Below are 23,053 nucleotides of genomic sequence, written 5' to 3'. Positions count from 1 at the left end.
CATTCCTTCACTAGCGTCCTATATTCCTTCACTAGCGTCCTACATTCCTTCACCAGCGTCCTCCATTCCTTCACTAGCGTCCTACATTCCTTCACTAGCGTCCTCCATTCCTTCACCAGCGTCCTACATTCCTTCACCAGCGTCCTCCATTCCTTCACCAGCGTTCTACATTCCTTCACTAGCGTCCTCCATTTCTTCACTAGCGTCCTCCATTCCTTCACTAGCGTCCTCCATCCTTCACTAGCATCCCAAGCTCTCATAGAACAGCTCCACGAGCCCAGCCTGTGAGCCGGCTTACACACACTATCTAGTGTGTATCTTACACACACTATCTAGTGTGTATCTTACACACACTATCTAGTGTGTAGGATGGCGCTGGTTCACTCGTGTTGATAAGTTTGCCAAGTAGTGTGTCCCTCCACTGTCCTAGGGCCATACTTTCAAAACTCGCTAAGTGAACGTAAGTACTTACGCTCCATTTTCTTGTCTATGATTGCTTGATTTTGCTTGAATGATTTTGCTATGATTGCTTTATCTGCTTTTTGGCCGTCAATGATTGGCTGGTGAACTTACGATCTCTTAACTTTTTTTGAAAGTATAGACCCAGGCCTCCTCCACCTAAGCTTGCCCCTCCTCCCCAGGTGTGAGGAGGAGATGGTGTCCCGCGTCACGGTCAGGAGCTGCGTGCGCCTCTACTCCACCGCTGAGGAGATCGGCGCCCTGCGACTCCGCGACCATTGCTCCGCCCTCATCTCCACCCACTGGGTGCGTGCGGGGCAGGGGACGGGTTCTGGAGGTTCTAGTGGGTTCTCAAGAGAAGGGTTCTGGGGGACCCAGTTGGCCCTTGAGTGAGAAGGGCTCTGAGAGACCCAGTGGGCCCTTGGGATAGGATTGGGTTCAGTGGGTACAATGAGTGACGTATATACTGTATATTGGAGCCCGTGATCACAAGATGAATGTAGTGAGTTAGTGACGTCCGGTGCTTCACTAAACCGTGATCACATACCAAAGCTCATCCCTTTAGTAATTGCCTACTACCTTGATTGGCTCACAAGTGTCTGCCTTCTCTATGCAACTAGCCACGTAACCAAGCCTCTGCCAATCCCCAATCATGTCGCTAAAATGGCTAGGGAATACACCGAAAATGACGCGTTCATTCTTCTTGATGCCATCAAATGTATGCTTTTTATTGTTCACTGTGTAAAATGACTCGATAATATTGCTTTACAAAGCAGGTAAATGGTTCCCCTTCACATTAAGATAATAAATTTCTTCTCTGTATAGAATTGCTGTTCCATATTGAGATACTGTTAGATCGCACCTTGTATTACCCCTGTTGCTCTTAACTTCTTTGCCTTATCATTGGAATAGAGTTTTAAATCACCTCTGCTGCCTGCGAAGCGTATCTGCTTATGGGCTTTCACTTGGATGTCTCTATTATTTTAAAAAAATATATTTTTTTTCTTTTGAATTGTTACTAGCTCTCCTTTGTGAATAAAAATCAATTAAACAAGTGCGACCGCGTGTTGCAGGACGAGTTGACGACAGCAGACTTCGCGCACATGTCTGCGCAGCTTCTCTACGCCATGGTGAAGAACAAGACGCAGCGCCCTCTGCACGCCGCCATACGCCTGCACAGGGAGGACGTCGTCTTCCTCTACCTTATAGAGCACCGTACACAGGTAGAGCACTGCATGCTGGTAGTGCATTATACGCAGGTAGAGCACCGTACTCAGGTAGAGCACTGTACGCAGGTAGTGCATCGTACACTGGTAGAGCACTGCTCTGGTCTGCAATAATAAAAAATTTGATGATTGCTGTGAGAGAAGAATAAGTTATAAAGGTAATGAAGACAATGAGGTGACGATGGTTATGAGGACAATAAGAAGACAGTTACAGGAGTGACTGTTTATTGTTCTATGATACCTTGCGTATATCACAGCCAGCGATGGCATGCGCGCTCGTCTCGCCTTCTGTGCATCAACGCTGCACGCTCGCCTTGTCTTTTGCGCTCACTTGGATGATACTGCGTGCTCGATGCGCTCACTGCGCTCACTTGGACGATACTGCGTCCTCGATGCGCTCACTGTGCTCACTTGGACGATACTGCGTGCTCACTACACTATTCGTGGTGGCCTCTTCTACATCGATTTGATGTAGTGTTCGCTAAGTGCTTATTCAATTTATGAAGGATATAAAGGAGTATATTTATAAGTAACATAGTTACAAAAGTATAAAACATTTGGGTAGTACTTAAATGTTGAGGCAATCAGCTCAACACCAAGTCAGGTATTATCAAAGATTCGAAGCTGAATCGGTTCACCGACCAATCCTGCTGCTGTGGACCACACGGCCTGGTTCAGTGGGACTAGTTTCATCAGATGAGTTTTTTCGAACTCGCTTCATCGTTCTTCCAAAAGCCGAACCAGCTTCACCAGAGTCCGGTTCTTCCAAAAGCCAAACCAGCTTCACCAGACTCCGGTTCTCCAAAAGCAGAACCAGCTTCACCAGACTCCGGTTCTCCAAAGCAGAACCAGCTTCACCAGACTCCGGTTCTTCCAAAAGCCAAACCAGCTTCACCAGAGTCCGGTTCTTCCAAAAGCAGAACCAGCTTCACCAGACTCCGGTTCTTTAAAAAACCGAACCAGCTTCTCCAGACTCCGGTTCTTCCAAAAGCAGAACCAGCTTCTCCAGACTCCGGTTCTCCCACATCAGGTTTAAGCTCTTGTCCGGCCCAACACCAAGATACCCCCGACCGTTACTAGCGCGACTCCCCAGTGAGGTGTGGGGCTGGGCTCCCCTGCACTGAGGGGAGGACCGTTGCAGAAGTCCGTGTCGCAGTAGCAGTAGAGGGAGGAAGGGGGGCGATACCTGGGGAGTAAACGCACCGTTATTGGGATCACTTCCCCTGAGGTTGGGGTGGGTACCTGGGGAGTAAACGCAGCGTTATTGGGATCACTTCCCCTGAGGTTGGGGTGGGTACCTGGGGAGTAAACGCAGCGTTATTGGGATCACTTCCCCTGAGGTTGGGGTGTGGTACCTGGGGAGTAAACGCACCGTAATTGGGATCACTTCCCCTGAAGTTGGGGCGGCATCTGAGGAAAGGAGGGGGAATTATTTACCGTTATTGAGTCACCATCACCTGGGGGAGGGCAGGCCATGGAGGAGTTGATGTCTTATTTACAGGAGGAGAAGGATTCATCAGTAGAGCATGTGAGGAACATTAGGACTTGATATTGGACTGCGGCAACCGCGTCATCCTAACGAGAGTATATAGCTATTCTATTGGACTGCGGCAACCGCGTCATCCTAACGAGAGTATATAGCTAGGCTATTAGACTACTGCAACCGCGTGTTGTGGGGAACTGCGAGCTCCTCGACGTGTCGACCGCAGCGTCAGGGACGGCCTCGTCTACACCGTTCGTTGCTGAGCCGCAGACGTGCGCTGTGCCCGTTGCTATACGCCCGTCGTTGTGCCCCATCACTGCGCCCGTCGCTATGCGCCCGTCGCTGTGCTCATCACTGCGCCCGTCGGTATGTGCCCGTCCGCGGACGGGTACAAAAGTCGCCGCATAACGAGGGCAGCGGTGCGGCGGTAGAAGATCAAGGCCGTCAGGCCGCCGCTGGAGAGAGCGGCCCCAGTGACCCTTAGTGCTGACCTGCCGTGTTGTGTGTCGTGGTGCTCCAACAGCTGTGTTGTGTGTCGTGGTGCCCCAACAGCTGTGTTGTGTGTCGTGGTGCCACCAACAGCTGTGTTGTGTGTCGTGGTGCCACCANTGACACGCCGGGGTGTGCGTGACACGCCGGGGTGTGCGTGACACGCCGGGGTGTGCGTGACACGCCGGGGTGTGCGTGACACGCCGGGGTGTGCGTGACACGCCGGGGTGTGCGTGACACACCGGGGTGTGCGTGACACGCCGGGGTGTGCGTGACACACCGGGGTGTGCGTGACACGCCGGGGTGTACGTGACACACCGGGGTGTGCGTGACACACCGGGGTGTGCGTGACACGCCAGGGTGTGCGTGACACGACGGGGTGTGCGTGACACGCCGGGGTGTGCGTGGCACGACGGGGTGTGCGTGACACGACGGGGTGTGAGTTGTGATGGGGGTAGAGAAAATAATGTCCTAACGCTGCTCTCCACCTCCTCTAAAACTCGTACATTAACGTAAAATCCGGCACAATGAGAAGAAACGTTGGGTTCGTATAGACATCTCCAGGAGGTCAACTGAACCTTGAGGAACGGCTTGCTTTTACCAGGTATGAGAAAAAACGAATGGTAAGCAATGCACCGAAGCGGTGCACTCTGCACTCCTCTGCACAACATACCTAATATTACACAGCATACTTAATATTACACAGCATACCTAATATTACACAGCATACTTAATAATACACAGCATACTTAATATTACACAGCATACCGTGTAGCAGGTGCAGCGTGATGTGCTGGTGCACGCAGAGGGGGGCGGCGGGGCAGTCCCTCACGTAGCGGGGGTCGCTGGGGGAGAAGGCGTAGCATGGATACACGTAGCGCTGCTGCTGCTTCACCCGCTGGGTGTTGTGGGTGCACTCGTAGCACCTGATGGCAGCTGCACCTGGGGGACGGGTGGGGAGGTAAGGGGCTCTGATGGCAACTGCACCTGGGGGACGGGTGGGGAGGTAAGGGGCATGGCGGGGGGTGAGTGTTGTGGTGCACTTGTAGCACCTGATGCACCGCATGCACGCTGCACGCACCGCATGCACGCTGTACGCACCGCATGCACGCTGTACGCACCACACGCACGCTGTACGCACCAAACGCACGCTGTACGCACCACACGCACGCTGCACCTTATGACCTTGTGATGAGTTTAGGATTTAGTAGTCCTAGTTCAAGCTGATGCTCCGCTTTAGTCGTCTTCTGTCTCCGAGTCGTCGCTAGTCTTAAGAAAGTCGCAAGAAAGTCAAACTTATCCAGTTGTCTCTTGAAAGTCGCAAGAGTGAATTCCCACCCTCTCAGCACTTTGGCAAGACATTAGAGAGCCTCGGTCCTACCACAGACAGTGATCCCTCACGAAGAGTCTGTACTCTGGCCGCGGCTCGGTTATTGAATGGTGTAATCCTGCACAGTCTCCCCCTCTTTTCGTTGTAATACATCACAATTTTGCAGGTCTCATATTCAAAGTTGGGAGCCAGTCCGGTTATCATCTTCCAAGTGTATAGTATGATTTACCTTTCTCTTCTCCTCTACAGTGAGTACAGCCCCAGGTGTTGCAACAGTAATTCAGATTCAGCTCCCTCATGCCGCTGATCCTGTACGTGAAGGTCCTATGCACTGCCTCCAGTTTCCGCACCGCACCTGCCTTGCGTGGCGACCAAAGTTGGCAGCAATACTCAAGATTGGGGAGCACGAGGGCTCTGAAGAGTGTAATCATTGGTGCTGCTTCTTTCGTTCGAAATGTCCGCCATATCCATCCCATCCGTTGCCGGTTGCGCGCGACTATTTCCTCGATATGGGCATCGAACGTAGCTTCAGTACTCATCAACACTTCGAGATCTCGAACAAGTTGCTTCTCCTCAATTTCTGTGTCATCCGATGCCAAGTAGCGATGTGGCATCCCGGGCTCTGTGGCCAACTCTGTATATCATTACTTCGAACTTTTTGCCGTTGAATTGCATATTATTCACTTATTCACTAGGGCCCAAACATTGATTGTCGACAAGTCATCCTGTAACCTCTCGCAGGCTACGTATGTCATCTGTGATCTTCTTCAGCACTCTTGAATCGTCCGCAAATGACGATGTAGATGCGTGGGTGAGTTCCGAGTCGATATAGGCGATGTGAACGAGGAAGACGAATGGGCCAAGCACTGAGCCTTGTGGCACTCCGCTTTTCACCCTCGCTTCTCTCGAGTTCGAGTTTCCAATTGCGACAGCTTATGTACTCTATTTGTAAGGAAGTTTTGGAGCCACCTTCCTACCCTCAACAGGCTTCCTCCTGCTCCCAATAGTCTCAGCTTTCTGAAGAGCATCCCATGGTCAACTTTGTCAAAGGCTTTAACAAAGTCCAGGCATACTACATCCACGCCAGCTCCCTCCTCGAGTAGGGCCATTAGGCGGTGATGGTGTTCCAGTAACTGTGACAAACAGGAACGATTTCGCACGGAACCATGTTGTCCATTATTACACAGTTCAGCCTCTCCCATATACTGGACAAGCCTCCTGGCCACTACCTTCTCAAAAACTTTGATCACCTGTGAGGTCAAGGTCACCGGTCTGTAATTTTGAGGTCTGTTCTTCTAGCCTCCTTCGTGGATTAGCGTTATCAGCCCCATTTTTAGGCCCTCAGGAATAATTCCCTCCATCATCGAGGCACTCCAGAGCATTGTGAGCAGAGCCTTCGCTGCTCCAAAACACTTCTTCAACAACACTGCCGGAATTCCATCGGGTTCTGGTGCTAAGAACTTCGCCAGTTCTTTGATACTTATTTTCATATCTTCTGGTGCAAACTCAATGTTCTCCAACCCCCTTCCACCTGGCAGCTCCTGGAGAACTTCGATATCATTCTCCTCCCTTGAGTAGAACGGAGGTTACTGAAAACTGAATCAAACTGCGATCCCAGTAACTCGCACATGCCATGGTCATTCTCGACAAGGACATGGTTGTCCTTCAGTAAGCCCGCTGGAGTCTTTATTTTAGCCTTGAACTGGGCGTATTTGAAGAAATATTTGGGGTTCTCTCTGATAACTTCAACTACTCGCTCATCGGCGGCTTGTTCTTCCATCCTGTGCGGGTCCTGCAACCTGAGTTCGGCTTCTTTGTGCAAATCTACTAGTCTGTCTCCTCAGATAACTTGTGGATTCAGGTATTTGTTTATTCAAACGTGTGCGTTTTCTCATGAGGATTCTTCGGTCTCCCGGAATGCTGCGGACTTTGGGGCCCGTTTTGTCAGGGTATGACGCACACATACGTATGCTAGTTTCGCACATAGTTTTGTGTTTGTTTCTCTGCATTCATCTCGTGAAACTCTTCTCTCCAATCAGTTTAGTAAAATTCATTCCAAACTGCCTCCCAATTCGTTCTTCGATGGTGGAAGTTGAATCTTGCTAGTCACTTTTGGGGAATAGCCTTGGGCCGGGTGTCAGTTTCAATTGTATCCACCATCACCAGGCGGTGGTCTGGCGGTGAGGTTTCTTCGACCCGAACGTCAACAGACATTCTTTCATTATTAGTAAAAAAGAGATTGAGGATATTGTGTTCTTTTGTCGGCAACCGTACTTGCTGACTGAGCAAGTGTTCCACAGCAAACTTCACTAGTTTGGGTTCTTGACTCCAGTCGCGGTCATCAACCTCCAAGTCGCCCAGACTTGTCCAACGGAAACGGATACGTGGGAGATTGAAGTCTCATCCCCCCATTATCAGGCTTGAGGCTGGTTCACCCAGTTCGGCCACCCTGATTTCTATTTCCTCTAGGGTTCGTTGAAATTTTCCGATGGGCATGCACGCGGCCTATAGATATGGCTACGACGCAGAGGTCAAGTTTTATTATGTGGAGTAGTACGTGTTCAGCAAAGCCATCAGAGTTGCCTGATTCTGATTTCAATTGCACCTGGCTTCTTGCGAGTGAGTTTCTAAGGTAAACAATTACTCCTCCCTTCTTCCTCCCTCCCATTCGGTCAGCACGATAATGTTGGAATCCTTCCATATTGAAATTTCTGCAGCAAGGATATCTTTTCTTAGGTGCGATTCCGTTAGTGCAATCATAAAGATCCCACCCTAGTCGGCCATCACACGAAGCACGCCAAGCTTGTGACGCGCTCTTTGTGGGAAGAGCCCCTCGATGTTGGCCAGCAAAATGCCAGACTCTTCCCGTCTTGTGCGCTTACCTGCAGTGACACCGCTCTGCCTGGCGTCCCTGGTCCAGCAGCTCCTTCATCTGGAGTTGCAGTAGTTTCAACCGATACATTTGCTGTTGCATTTGGTCCTTCATTTCTAAAAATGCACTGAGAGTAACCTCTTGCCCCCCGCGTGCTTCTCTGCCCCATAAACATCGGCTACTCACTGGAGTAGCTAAGTCGTCTGTCCTTCTACATTGACTCCGCTCATTTCCACTCCGTACCACTTTACACCCGCACGCACGCTGTACGCACCACACGCACGCTGTACGCGCCTCACGCACGCTGTACGCACCTCACGCACACCACATGCGCCGCACGCACGCTGTACGCACCTCACGCACGCTGTGCACACCTCACGCACACCACACGCACCGCACGCACACCACACGCACCTCACGCACGCTGTACGCACGCGTCTCACCTGCTGCAAGCAGCAGCAGCGTGGTGAGGGCCGCGGCGCGCATGTCGCCCTCTGTGCTCGGCTGTCCTTGTCTGCTTGTGTCGCTCTCCTTGTCACCAGCAAACACTTGACACTCGGGTTATTCTTCTGTATGGTATTTAACCATACAGAATGTATGCATCTGATGTATGTTTAAATTATGGCAGGTTATTGCATTGTTATTGTAGTTGAGTTAAGGCAGAGCTGCATGATGTCATGAAGCGCCGGTATACAAGTGTACGACTGCAGCTCTTGCATCTGCCCGCAGCATGTATGCTATTCCTTACATTCTTCATGTAGTTCACTATCTTCTTCACTTTCTTTATGATGCTCTTAACTAATTACATTCGCTTGTGTTCCATTGAGCCCTTAAATTCATTTTGATGCTCTTAACTAATTACATTGCACTTGTATTCCATTGTGTCCTTATTCATTTTGATGCTCTTAACTAATCACATTCACTTGTATAGTTCACTATTTCCACTAATATATTATTAATGCTCTTAATCAATCGCGTTCACCTTATAACTGAGTGAATTACATACGTCGTTGCTCTGTATTGTATTGCGATAGTTTAGTCCGTTACCCTGATCGTCTTGACTGCAAAATAAATTATGTGAAGTTGTGTTAATGAAGAACAGATAGTCCAAGCCTCTTTGCAACCCCGCGTGTAACAAGTAACTTTGCAAAGACTAACCAACCTTATTTATGACCATGTCGAAATTGTCATTAGTTATATTTGAATAATGAGAATGTCGTAATGAGTTCTAATTTTGTTTAATCACAATTTTCAAATTTAGACATCGTTTTTTGAAACTTCTCAATTCCACAACTAAAATTGAAATGTTAGGTCTAGCTAAATTGCCGACACGACAGGTATCGCGGTTACGAGGTATAGCAGCAACATATGTATATCTCCAGGCACCAAACAAAGCTTGTTAAAACATAAAAATTAAAAAAATTTAACCCAACGTTGCTTGTGAGAGATAATCCTTGCTATTTGAGCTTCCCGTTATTCCGCATTCCATTATTTCGAATCAAGGCAGTAATGTTGAACTTTAATAATAACATTTAAAGAGAGACCTGTTCAAACCAAGATTTATCACAAAATTCCCATTCAATTCATCTTTTGAAATTTAGTATGAATGAAACAAGATCTTTTAAATAAAATGATAACTTAATTCTGAAGTAAATATCATATGTTAAGATTCAAACTATATTTTCACAATATCTCTTAATTCTACAATTAAAATGAAATTCTTAGCTATAACTATCCTGGACACAGACCCGAACAGCCGGTATATTAGCAGTGCCAGGCTTCAAACACACGACTATCATAATTTTGTGATATAATGAATAGGAAATATAATGATAGGAAATGTAATGAATAGGAAATGTAATGTACCTATAGGAAATATAATGAATAGGAAATGTAATGTACCTATAGGAAATATAATGAATAGGATATATAATGAATAGGATATATAATGTATAGGATATATAATGTATAGGAAATATAATGAATAGGATATATAATGTATAGGAAATATAATGAATAGGATATATAATGAATAGGAAATATAATGTTTAGGAAATATAATGTATAGGAAATATAATGAATTGGATATATAATGAATAGGATATATAATGAATAGGAAATATAATGAATAGGATATATAATGTATAGGAAATATAATGAATAGGAAATATAATGTATAGGAAACAAATATGAGAACCTGCGTGACCGCTGCCAGCCTTCACACTGGCAGCGCGGGCAGCGTGCAAACTCATCCACTTAGTCGGTGCCACGCAACTCCATTCCTTTATGAGATACCTAACTTATTTCAAAACACATATACCAGCTATTTCCTTGTAATTGCTTATCATTAGAATTAAATTATTTATTCCTTGTATATTAATAGTCATGAAAAATTGATATTTGGTATTGTTATTTAGGAAGTGTACGGCTTTCATACTACTCTGCACGAGTGTCTTGTATTATACACCAGTTACCGGCATGTCCGGCAGGAACAGAACTTACGCGGTCCATATTTGGGAATAAGAAGTAATATGAACATATACACAATAACGAGAGTATATAGCTAGTCTATTGGACTGCGGCAACCGCGTCATCCTAACGAGAGTATATAGCTAGTCTATTGGACTGCGGCAACCGCGTCATCCTAACGACCTAACGAGAGTATATAGCTAGTCTATTGGACTGCGGCAACCGCGTCATCCTAACGAGAGTATATAGCTAGTCTATTGGACTGCGGCAACCGTCATCCTAACGAGAGTATATAGCTGGTCTATTGGACTGCGGCAACCGCGTCATCCTAACGGGAGTATACAGCTAGTCTATTGGACTGCGGCAACCGCGTCATCCTAACGAGAGTGTATAGCTAGTCCATTGGGCTGCGGCAACCGCGTCATCCTAACGAGAGTATATAGCTAGTCTGTTGTACTGCGGCAACCGCGTCATCCTAACGAGAGTATATAGCTAGTCTATTGGACTGCGGCAACCGCGTCTTCCTAACGAGAGTATATAGCTAGGCTATTGGGCTGCGGCAACCGCGTCATCCTAACGAGAGTATATAGCTAGTCTATTGGACTGCGGCAACCGNGCTGTGTTGTGTGTCGTGGTGCCACCAACAGCTGTGTTGTGTGTCGTGGTGCCACCAACAGCTGTGTTGTGTGTCGTGGTGCCACCAACAGCTGTGTTGTGTGTCGTGGTGCCACCAACAGCCGTGTTGTGTGTCGTGCTGCCACCAACAGCTGTGTTGTGTGTCGTGCTGCCACCAACAGCCGTGTTGTGTGTCGTGCTGCCACCAACAGCCGTGTTGTGTGTCGTGGTGCCACCAACAGCTGTGTCGTGTGTCGTGCTGCCACCAACAGCCGTGTTGTGTGTCGTGCTGCCACCAACAGCTGTGTTGTGTGTTGTGGTGCCTCACAGGTTCACAGGTCGTGTGTACCGAGATGAGCTACCCAATATAATGTATGCATAGCATTTTTGTTGCAAATATGTGACCGAAACTCGCCACATATGTGATCACTAGACGGCTAGCATGTGGTGCGCAGCGCGGTACTGTGCAGGCTTCACATGATGTGCTCGACATGTTTAATTGCATGATGCAGCATGCAGGGCGTCATGCTGATGCAGCATGCAGGGCGTCATGCTGGCACAGCATGCAGGCCGTCATGCTGGCAAGGTCCCGGCGCTCTCACTCTCGCAAAAACTGCGCGTCCGCGTGGCTGTCCATGGCACTCATACACCGCACGGCACAAATCTGTGCCGCCTAGCACTATAAAGGCACATATAAACGTCTAGCACAAATAAGGCACATATCAACGTCTAGCACTAACAAGGCACATATCAACGTCTAGCACCAACAAGGCACATATCAACGTCTAGCACCAACAAGGCACATATCAACGTCTAGCACCAACAAGGCACATATCAACGTCTAGCACTAACAAGGCACATATCAACGTCTAGCACAAATAAGGCACAAGCAAGGTATTTATAAGCGATGTATCAACTCTTTAAATCACCGTGAGCAAGACAACATTTAAGAACAGTCATGCCGTGGCATTTAGTCGTTATCTGCCCTTGAAATCGTAACCACAATAACCACATATCTGTCGTTGCGATGCTGCAGAAAACGAGCGGTTTTCAGGTGACCCTTTCATTGTCAGCCGGCCGGATCTTATTGGCTATCCTTGAAAAAGCACATCCTCGAAAAGACACATATCCTTGGAAAAGTACATCCTTGAAAATGCACATCCTTGAAAAGGCATATATCCTTGAAACCAGTCCCTTCAAGGGTCAACAACTTCTGACAAACAAACCTTGCATTAATCAACGGAAGTTTCTCTGCCTATTCTGTTTAGATCGATTTATCTATCAGCAGAAGTCCGATTCTGGAATGCGTGGTATACCGATCACACTACCATAAGGGCGGGAAATGTCAATATCAACGCAAATATTGAAATCTGAAGAAAAGTCGCACGCTTTACTAGTTTTTGGGTGCGAAATTTTCCTCGACGATAACAGTTGCCGTACAAATTAAGTTGACATAATGTTCACAGTATGAAAATTGAATAGCTGGAATAGTATTCAAATTTTCAGACTGCTTTCTCATTTACGAGCGGAGCGTTGCGCTTAGTGAAGGAATTACATATCAGACCACCCGGCTAGTGTGGCGGCTGACTGCGTAGATGGTCACATTCAGGGGTAGATAGGCGGGGGGCGGGAGCCAGTGGGGCGCGGCCAGCGGGTCAGTGGGGCACCGGTGGGCCCTAGCGGTACCCTGACAGCTGCATGGTGGTGCCAGCTGTTGTGTGGCGCACGCTGCTGTGTGGCGCACGCTGCTGTGTGGCGCACGCTGCTGTATGGTGCACGCTGCTGTGTGGCGCACGCTGCTGTGTGGCGCACGCTGCTGTGTGGCGCACGCTGGTGTATGGCGCGCGCTGCTATATGGCGAATTGGGAATAGAAGGAAACGCACTCTAAAGGATCAGAGATTTTCCGGTAGCTAGACGACAACGTACGTGTCAGTATTAACAACCGTATTTACGTATACTAAGGATAAGGATACTAAGGCGCTCGCTGCTGTGTGGAGCACGCTGGTGTATGGCGCACGCTGGACACAAAGCCCCCTTGTGTAAGTGATGTGTGCCGCGCGAGGGAGAGCTTCCCTCCCCGTCTTCCCTCTGCTTCCGGCGCGCATTTAACGCCCTTATCATCAGCGGGTGATCATCGTATCATTGAGATGATGATGCATCCTGGCATCATCAGCGGGTGATCATCGTATCATTGAGATTATGATGCATCCTGGCACCATCAGCGGGTGATCATCGTATCATTGAGATGATGATGCATCCTGGCACCATCAGCGGGTGATCATCGTATCATTGAGATTATGATGCATCCTGGCGCCAATAGGATGATGAATTAACCCCACCAAGAGGGTGATGAATACACATAAATTGCGATGAGTACGATGGTTGTATCAAGTGTCGGGAGACGAGATTTTTTACGGGCTTGTGAAGGAAGGGAATACGCGTGATGTTCGTGAGATGTTGCGCCTGATGCTTCTGTTCATGTCAGTTGCTCTGTTGATGTTATGACGAACTGACGAGTTGGAACAACATCAACGGCTATTGTCAGTTGGTCTAGCATCAACGGCCGTACTGACGAGTTGGTTCATCGCAGCAACGTATTGACTGGTGATCTATACGTCAACACGTCGTCAACGTGTCGTTAGCATGCACATTGCTTCGGCGTTTAGTCACTGTATGCAACTGTACTCTATAGTCGACTTCGTAGAGTACAATCCCGATAGCCTCATTGTTTGTTCTCCGATGACGTGACTTTATCTGAGCCTTTCGGGGTGAATGTCTGAGCAGGTTACCACTTCTGATTGTTGTCATCAGCACGGCAATTTGATATTGCAAGACATGAAGCTCATGCGGACCAGAGTTGAATTGTTCCGTCATCACTCCTACGCCGATGAGGGGTCGGTGTGGGATGAAGAGGCGGGGTTTCAGGGGGGAGGGAGCTGGTGTGGTGCCCACTATGTTGCAGGAATCACGGTGAGTCATCGTCCGCACCACAAGAATAACTTGACTCATCATGTCTGGGCTGCTGCGTTATAGCTGTGGCTATATCGGCCTAGTGCTGTGTTTACAGTGCGGTGTTGTGTTGATAGTGCTGTGCTGTGTGAGGAAGTGTGCTATATTCCCTAGTACATTCCGTTCCGTGGTGTTGCACTGCACCACCAAATGCAGACTGTGCAGTGCACCACCAAGTGCAGTGCAGTGCACCACACCACTTGCCGCCCATGCCCTAACACGGCTTCCCCACGGGCGTGGTCCCGATTTTCCTCCCCATGCCATGCATGTCCCCACACGAGGTGTTTGCCCCCTTGTCCCCAGCGCGCGTCGCTCGCTTAGCTCCCATGCAGGGGCGTTGCTTCGAAACGGCGCTATACCAGCAACGGCTTAAACCGCTATTCTATAGCAGCAACGGCTTAAACCGCTATTCTATAGCAGCAACGGCTATTCTATAGCAGCAACGGCTAGTCTATAGCGGCTTAAACGATATACCAACGCCGCTCCTGTGTATGCCAACCCAACGCTGCTCTGCTGAACCTTATAACTTGCTAGCACTAGCGTTGCCAGCACCTCGTCTATGCCAGCACTAGCGTTGCCAGTACCCTATCTATGCCAGCACTAGCGTTGCCAGTACCTTATCTATGTATCTATTAATTTACCAAAGGTAAGATGGCACGTGCAGCCCACAAGTTGAAATGGCCACTGCCAAAAAAAGTTGAATTGCCCGATTGAGCAGCACTAGCGTTGCCAGCACCTTTTCTATGTCAACTGTAAATCTGTAATGATTCTGGTGTTGGGTTTGCTGTTTATACTAACGTTGGCAGCGAGACGCACGAGCATCGCTAAGCGGTGCCTGCGCTGGACCGGGCGGCCGCTTGCGCTCAACGTAACGTGCGTGACAGGGCGGTGGTTCAACTTCCGATAGTTAATACATATTTTATTTATTAATTGATAAGTTGCGCGAGTGACTCATCGATTGCCTGTCAAATAAGGTGATGTGTTTGTTTGGATTTAAAAAATGATTTTTCAATCTTCCATGATGAAATCATTCGGAAATTAAGAGATAACTGATGCCAAGCCTGTGTCTGCCTAACGTATGGCCAGTCTATGCCAGTCCGATCTGCTTACATATGCCGTACGTCTGTCGTGCGCACATCATGAATAGCCGTAGAATAGCCGTAGTGTATGTACACATATTTGTGCTTCACTGCTTTCTTCTCGCCATGAGCGTCCCCCAGTCGCCCATGTGTCGCCCACTCGTGCCAGGTTAACGGTTGTGCTTTCGCTCGGTTGTGGGCGACACGAGCTAAACATTTGAGTTATAGCGCTGTGCTTGCTGCGTGCATAGAGTGTGAGGGTGGCGGGTGTGAGGGTGGCGGGTGTATGAGGGTGGCTGGTGTGTGAGGGTGGCTGGTGTGAGGGTGGCGGGTGTGTGAGGGTGGCTGCTGTGTGAGGGTGACTGGTGTGTGAGGGTGGCTGGGGTGAGGGTGGCTGGTGTGAGGGTGGCTGGTGTGTGAGGGTGGCTGGTGTGTGAGGGTGGCTGGTGTGTGAGGGTGGCTGGTGTGTGAGGGTGGCTGGTGTGTGAGGGTGGCTGGTGTGTGAGGGTGGCTGGGGTGAGGGTAGCAAGCAAGCGTGTACGGTACGCTGCATGCTCTGGTCTGGACTCTGTGCCATCACATCAACGCCATATAAAAAACGTGGTGATGGTCGCTTGTATTGAATATTATTTATTGATATGAAATCTCGGCTCCCGCTTGATGCTGCAGGGGACGAATTATCTCCAGAATTTTGAAAATTTACTTAATTTTTTTTTCCGAAATATTGTCCATATTTTACCCGCGTAAAATATATTTTGAAGTTTAGTACAAACGTTTGTTTTTAAGGGCATTGAAAATGTGTTTTTTTTTGCACGCACTTGACATCTTGTTAACTTAGTTGCTCGGTATTTACGAGTCTAAATAAAGCTTGTGAGATACACGTGCTCTTAAGGTATTCTAAGGATGGTTGAACTGAATATGCCGACGTCAGTGAGTAAGTATTGTGAACGCTACGTTTCGTTTTTCTGCCTCGCAAACTTATGTGATTGGTGACGAACTTCTAGAATGAAATTCTTGAAGAAACAAGTAACAATTTTGTAAGAAACATCCATTTTTGTGAAGAATTGTTAGCATAAGTGAAATGAACGTGTGCTGCCTAAGCTTACCAACCGTTAAGCTAAAATGTAGCTTTGTGCAACAAAAAATATTGCCGTAAAAGAGAGAAAACATGCAATCATTCGCACCAGTTGGTTCCTGCCACTAAACATGAATAATAATAACAGATTTCAGTTCATCAAGACAACTGTTCACTCGCCGGCGTCTCTGCAGAGTTTTCAGTAACAACGAGCGTCGCCCTAACAGGCGCACAGAGAGCGGACACCGACACACACATGCACTCACCAAGGCAGCGCGCCGCGCACTGACCGTCCTCGTCGCGGTGGCCCTTGTTTCCCCATGTTTCTCCTGTGGCGCAACATTGACCTTTTCTCATCGAGATTTCATTCATTCCTTCAAAAATGAAATCTGCCATCACCATGAATACGTTATTGTCATATGTTATTGGTAGCCGCGGAGTTGCCTTAATCTAGCTACAAACCTCAGCCTATTCTTTTGCGTAACTTTTCTGGCGTTGAAAAGAATTGCTGCAAATTTTCTATCATATTAAGTTGACTTCGTGCTAATCAATGTATGTATAATTTTATTCAGCGATTATTTATGAGATTTAGAGCGCGGTATAGATTATTATCGCTATACAGCGATGCATTTTTTATTGCATTTTTCTCATCAATTGCTATGCATTTTTACTGTATGAATTGTGCAGCTGAGCAGCCTGCTGGCGACGAGGGACGACGGGGGCAGCGTGCCCCTGGAGGCGGCCCTCATGGAGGGCTTGGTGACCGTGGCAGACCTGCTGCTGCAGCACGGCGCTCCCCTCGACGACTTGGACGCTAAGGGCGCGACGCTCCTGCACCGGGCCATACGCAGAGGTGAGCTCATCAACGGCTTCTGGCTTTATAGCGAATGGGAAGGTTCTTGCTGCCTTATTTGGAACCTTCAGCCTATATCGATCGTTCGTATAATTTATATCTAATCTAATTTGACTTAGATAACGGATAGCTCAAAGTAATTATGACAAATTCGCGTTAACCCCGAGGCCCCAGTTGCGAGGCGAGTCCTTGGGCTCGACAGGCGACGAAGGTGGTACCTCAGCGTGGCCTTGGTCACGGACTTCCAAAACTCACATCGGGCATAAATTAAGAGCCAATAAAAATAGCGTAAAGTGGCCTGCCGTGCCACCTCGCATCGGTTAAACTTGTGTAGCCTTCATAGGAACCTACCATTATACGTTGGAAACAAGAAGTTAGGAATTAAAGACTTTTGTGTGAACCGTCCCGAGGGCCGGTCTAGGGCTGCTGGGAAATCTTGCTTGCTTGTCGAATATTACTGCTCCATAGATGATTTTTCTATGATTTTGTTGCTGAAAAGGAATAATTTAAAATGTAGTTCTATGGCTGCAACGCTCGACCAGGCACTGCATTATTCTCGAATACAGAAATTCTCAAAATTCGTAACGTAACGTTAAGCGTCCTTTTATTTCTAAATAACATTTTAAAATATTTAAACAATAAGTACAATTATACTGTTGCACTTGGAACGTGCTGGTTTTTATTAGGGATAGAACTCGATGTATCAATGAAAGGGGGCCAGTAGATGCAGTGTACCTCGATTTTGTTTAGGCATTTGACAGTGTCCCACATGAGCGGCTGTTGCGTAAATTGAAGTCTTTGGGAATTGAGAGTAATGTACTCATATGGATCAGAGATTTTCTAGTAGGGAGGCGACAACGTGTCAGTATTAATGGGTCCGTATCAGACTGGGCTTCAGTGCGCAGCGGCGTGCCACAAGGAAGCGTTCTCGGGCCTATTCTATTCGTTGCGTTTATAAACGATCTGCCAGAAGCTGTGTCTAGCGTTTGCTCGATGTATGCTGACGACACAAAAAATTATAATACAGTGAAGATCAGTACAGTTGCAAGCAGTACAGCAATCAGTACAGTTGCAAGGTGATCTTGACAGGCTGGTTGACTGGGCTGATAAGTGGCAGCTGCGTTTTAACGCTGACAAATGTAAAGTTATCCACCTTGGCAAGAATAATGAACAGCAAGATTACAGTATGAGAAGACACGGTTGCAACGACAGAGTGATGATGTCGAAGTCGACAACGGAAAAGGATTTGGGAGTTAACATCGACAATGAGTTGAAATTTTCTAAGCATATTGAAGGTCAAGTTAATAAAGCCAATAAACGACTTGGACTGATCAGACGCTCTTTCGAGTTCCTAGATGCAGAAACGATGAAGCAGTTGTTTGTTGCTGTCGTGCGCCCGAACCTGGAGTTTGGAAACGTCGTATGGTCACCGAAATTTGAAAAAGACAGAAATTTAGTAGAGAGTGTTCAAAGACGCGCAACAATTAAGGATAGTTCCGGGCTTGAAAGGCAAGTCCTATGAGGAAAGATTAAAGATTATGAAGCTTCCAAGCCTCAGTTATCGACGTCTGCGTGGGGACCTCATTGAAGAATACAAGTATACTCATGACTTATACAAGGTCCCAGAAGGATTACCGGTACTAGAATTTGAAACAAGAACCAACACAGGGGCCACGGCTATAAACTAAAAAAACAGCGTTGGAACACATCCATGCGACAAAATTTCTTCTCGCTTCGAGTCACCGACATGTGGAACAGCCTCCCTGATAGCATCGTTGACGCTCCGAGTATGAACATCTTCAAAAACAGACTAGACGAAGCTATGCAGGAGCATATGTTCAGTCTTAAAATGCCTAGCAAATTACGGACCAGGCAATAAGTCCAGCAGCTATCTCAATCAATCGTTAGCTATGGAAAGATCGGCTTCCAAAGGCCGGATCCCTTGTGAATCAAGTCACGAAAAGTTCAAGAATCGGCAACAGGCCATGGGCCTATTTTTTAAACGCCAACACTTCTATCCTATCCTAATTCAATTTAAATCAAAACGCGTGTGTTGATGCTCTTGACAGCTTGCATAAACCATCACGAACTTATCTATTTGGTCTTGGCAACCTAGCTGGGTCCATAGTTTCAAAACTGGCTAAGTGAACGTAAGTACTTACGCTCTATTTCCTTGTCTATGATTGGTGGATTTTGCTTGAAAGGCCGTCAATGATTGGCTGATGAACTTGAGACCTCTTAACTTTTTTTGAAAGTATAGGCCAAAAAGGGCAGGAACTTATCGCTTCTCTCCCTCAGGAGACGCGGCCAGTGTCAGGTTCCTTGTGTCGCGGGGGGCGAGCGTGCACCTGCATGAGGGGGGGTCGGGGTACACCCCCCTACACCTGCTGGTGGCCCCTGTGGGGGGACGTGTGTCCCCCAACCACTCCCCTAGAGGGGGTTATGTGGGACATCGGGGCGGCGGATGTCATAACGAGGAAGAACGAGACAACAGAAGCGAGGGTGACGACAGGTTGGGTGACAACAGTAGAGAGGGTAAAGCGAGGAGCGGGGAGGGGGGGACTTGTAATGGGGGAGGCGCCCCCCGGACCTTCTCCCCTCAGGAGCGGGTGGCTCTCACCGCCATGCTGCTGGAGAAGGGCGCTGACCCTCGTGCCCAGGACCTCAGACGCAGGTGAGGGTTAACATTAAAGCAATAAATACATTTAAATATTGGAACAAGCAGCTAACTTTGATGACATTATGTAAATTATTGATAAATTATATTATTTATCAGGACGGCGCTGCACGTGGCGGTGGTGGGGGGCGAGGTGGGTGTGGTCCGCGCGCTGCTCGCACACTCGCGCGCGGCGCTCGAGGTGCGGGACTGCGAGGACCACACGCCGCTGTGGTGCGCGCTCTTCTGTGGTACCGCGTCCCCCGCCGGGGCGTCCCTCAGCGGCGGCGACTCGGCGGCGGCGCTGCTGGTGGCGGCGGGGGCGGACCTCAGCGTGGTGAGGGGGGGAGACGGGGGAAATGAAATGAGGGGAGCAGGTAGAGGGAAGGTACAGTAGTTGAAGAGGGAAGGTACAGTAGTTGAAGAGGGAAGGTACAGTAGTTGAAGAGGGAAGGTACAGGAGGAAAAGCGACTTTTTTGTCAGTTTTGATGAGTACTGAGGCTACGTTTGACGGCTTTGGCTCATTAGCTGCAAAAGGCAGACTAAAGATGGTGTGGATCTGGTGGGCATCCCGAACAAGAGAAGCGGCGCCAGTGATTACACTCTTCAGAGCCCTCGTGCTCTCCATTTTGAAGTACTGCTGCCATCTTTGGGCGCCACTACTACTTTGAGCGTAGCGCGATGCGGCAATTGGAGGCAGTCCAACGGACCTCTACGTCCAGGATCAGCGGGATGATAGACCTGCGCTACTGGGACAGGCTGGAACATCTGGTGCTGTACTCATTAGAGAGAAGGGAGGTGTATCATATTGTACTCTTGGAAAATGATAACCGGACTGGCTCCGGAGTTTGAGAGTGAGACCTCCAGAATAGTGACACGTTACGTTAACGAAAGGAGGGGGAGACTGTGCAGGCAGATGTGGCCGGCGGAGGGAATAATAAAGCTGCTCTAAATGTAACTATAATGAGGGTCTACCTCGTGTCCCCAGACCCTGGGGCGTGGTGGGGACACGTAACTATAATGAGGGTCTACCTCGTGTCCCCAGACCCTGGCGCGTGGTGGGGACATGTAACTATAATGAGGGTCTACCTCGTGTCCCCAGACCCAGGGGCGTGGTGGGGACATGTAACTATAATGAGGGTCTACCTCGTGTCCCCAGACCCTGGGGCGTGGTGGGGACACGCTGCTGCACACCGCCGCCAGGAGGGGGGCGGGGGAGGTGGGGGTGTTCCTCACGACGTCGGGGGCGCCTGTGAACGTCCCCAACGAGGGGGGCGAGACTCCCCTGCACTGCTCCTGCACCAACGGCCTCCCCCTCCTGACGGAGGCGCTTATTAAGGTGGGTGGTGGTGGTGGTGATGGTTGTGGCGTGGGTGGTGGTGGTGGTGTTTATTAGTTAAAATTTAACTCAAATTTAATAAAATACCAGAAGCACAACTATCTATTACACAGGAATAATTTACGCAGCTTATTAAGAAAGATACGAACTTCCATCTTCCCTTCACTTTGGCTATAGCGAGGTGACAGCAGAGAACAACACTAGCTGTGATCAGCTCAATTTTTAGTAGGGAGAAAACCTAGGCTGCCAGTAACACCACTAGACTGTCAGTAACACCACTAGACTGTCAGTAACACCACTTAGCTGTCAGTAACACCACTAGGCTGTCAGTAACGCCACTAGGCTGTCAGTAACACCACTAGGCTGTTAGTTACGCCACTAACACCAGGTATTTCATATTATCAGCCCTCAGCTGACTGCTCAAGGTCACGGTCAGCTGCCATCTGACACTTATTCATTGGTCTTCTTAAATCGCAAGTTTAACAAGAATGTAACCGCAAATTTGTAAAAATTGAGAAAAAGGACAAATGTTGCTTTTTCAATCTGTTCAAATTTTTAATTGATGAAGAAGCTGGTCACCGAAACAGGAAAAAGATACGGCAAATTGACCTTTTCTTTGTATTTAAATTCGATTGCCACTAACACTGCAGCGACTGCTGGTCTCGGCCAACTGCAGCACGTCAAGCTTCCTGCAGCCTCGTGTCTATGTCACGACTGCTTGACGCGTGCGCTCTCGTACATTCTTGTACACGAAGCAAGGATGCGTGTAAAGTCCTAAAAAGCATAATTTAAATTAAAAGTTATTATGGAACGGCAGATTCCTGTCGTTTACACGACCATTACCTCTCGCCCTGAGCCTCTGGGTTACTGCGAGCCCTGAGTCTTTGGGTCACTGCGAGCCCTGAGTCTCTGAGTCTCTGTGAGCCCTGGGCCTCCGTGCCCCAGAAGCTCCACTGGAGGCGCGGGGAGCTGATGGCGGCGTCGGCGGCGCTCCAATTTTTGGTCAAATACTGCCATGTCATAGACAGTATTTGGTCATGCCTCCCCCGCTCCTCAAATTCTATACACCGACGCCCCTCCTCCTCCCCTCACAGCACGGCGCCAACCCTAACCTGGTGACGCTGGCGTCGCCCTCGTCGCCCCTCGCCCGTCCCTCGCCCAGCGCGTCGCTGTCGTCGAGGGCGAGCGACGACACGACGCTCTCGACGAACCCCTTCGATGAACCTGACACCCCTCCCCCCGTGGTCCCCACGCTCCCCCTCACCCCCGTGTACAGGGAAACGCCCCTGCACCGCGCGATCGCGGGGCGCCATCTGCGCGACGTCCTGATGCTGCTCACCACCCGCGGTATGGGGAGTAGAGGGGAGTGGGGCTAGTGGGTCAGGGACATGACAGTGATGGGTCAGAGGGCCGTTATAGTTGAGTTATAATTAAAGAATATGCTGCGTAAATGACTTGAGTTTATTCGTCTCATGAGTATCATAAAATTGTCTGCCAGGTCCTCCTGATGTCCCTCGTCGGGACCTGGAGCTGCGGGACTCGCGGGGCGTCACGCCCCTCGGGGCGGCGCTTGCCCTCGGCTTCCTGCAGGCGGCCGAGCTGCTCGTGCAAGAAGGTCAGGGGGTGCGAGGGGAGGAGGGAGTGAGGGGGTGAGAGTTAGAGGGGAGGGAGTGAGGGGGTGAGAGTTAGAGGGGAGGGAGTGAGGGGTGAGAGTTAGAGGGGAGGGAGTGGGGGGTGAGAGTTAGAAGGGAGGGGAAAGAGGGGGTGAGAGGGGAGGGTATGTGAGGGGAGTGAGGACGAAGTCATGCCATGTTGGTGGTAGCTTGAGCCGTTATAGACGCTCTCTACTATGCACTACTGCTGCCGTCTCGTCATGTCCAAGTCTATGTAGTGCAATGCATTACTTAGCTCAACTTCATAATGCATTACTCATGTCAACTTCTTACTTCTGTCAACTTCTTACTCATGTCAACTTCTTACTTACGTCAACTTCTTACTTCTGTCAACTTATTACATATGTCAACTTCTTACTTCTGTCAACTTATTACATATGTCAACTTCTTACTTACGTCAACTTNTCACCCCTCACCGCCCTCA

At 48.8% G+C, this 23,053-nt stretch overlaps 1 protein-coding gene across 1 annotated transcript in view; it reads left to right on the top strand.

Moving 5' to 3' along the window:
- Nucleotides 1–23,053, top strand: part of LOC108679200 (rabankyrin-5) — a 29,236-nt gene that overhangs the window by 2,516 nt on the left and 3,667 nt on the right. The window contains exons 5-12 of the mRNA XM_047885647.1: nt 642–765; nt 1,533–1,682; nt 16,795–16,960; nt 19,259–19,634; nt 19,737–19,953; nt 20,777–20,956; nt 22,051–22,303; nt 22,455–22,605. Coding sequence (XP_047741603.1) covers nt 642–765; nt 1,533–1,682; nt 16,795–16,960; nt 19,259–19,634; nt 19,737–19,953; nt 20,777–20,956; nt 22,051–22,303; nt 22,455–22,605 — 1,617 coding nt within the window. The remainder of the gene's footprint in view (nt 1–641; nt 766–1,532; nt 1,683–16,794; nt 16,961–19,258; nt 19,635–19,736; nt 19,954–20,776; nt 20,957–22,050; nt 22,304–22,454; nt 22,606–23,053) is intronic.

This window comes from Hyalella azteca, unplaced genomic scaffold (assembly GCF_000764305.2).
Source record: "Hyalella azteca isolate HAZT.00-mixed unplaced genomic scaffold, Hazt_2.0.2 contig2661, whole genome shotgun sequence".
Taxonomy (NCBI): Eukaryota; Metazoa; Arthropoda; class Malacostraca; order Amphipoda; family Hyalellidae; genus Hyalella; species Hyalella azteca.
This window is presented reverse-complemented; position numbering and strand designations above follow the sequence as displayed.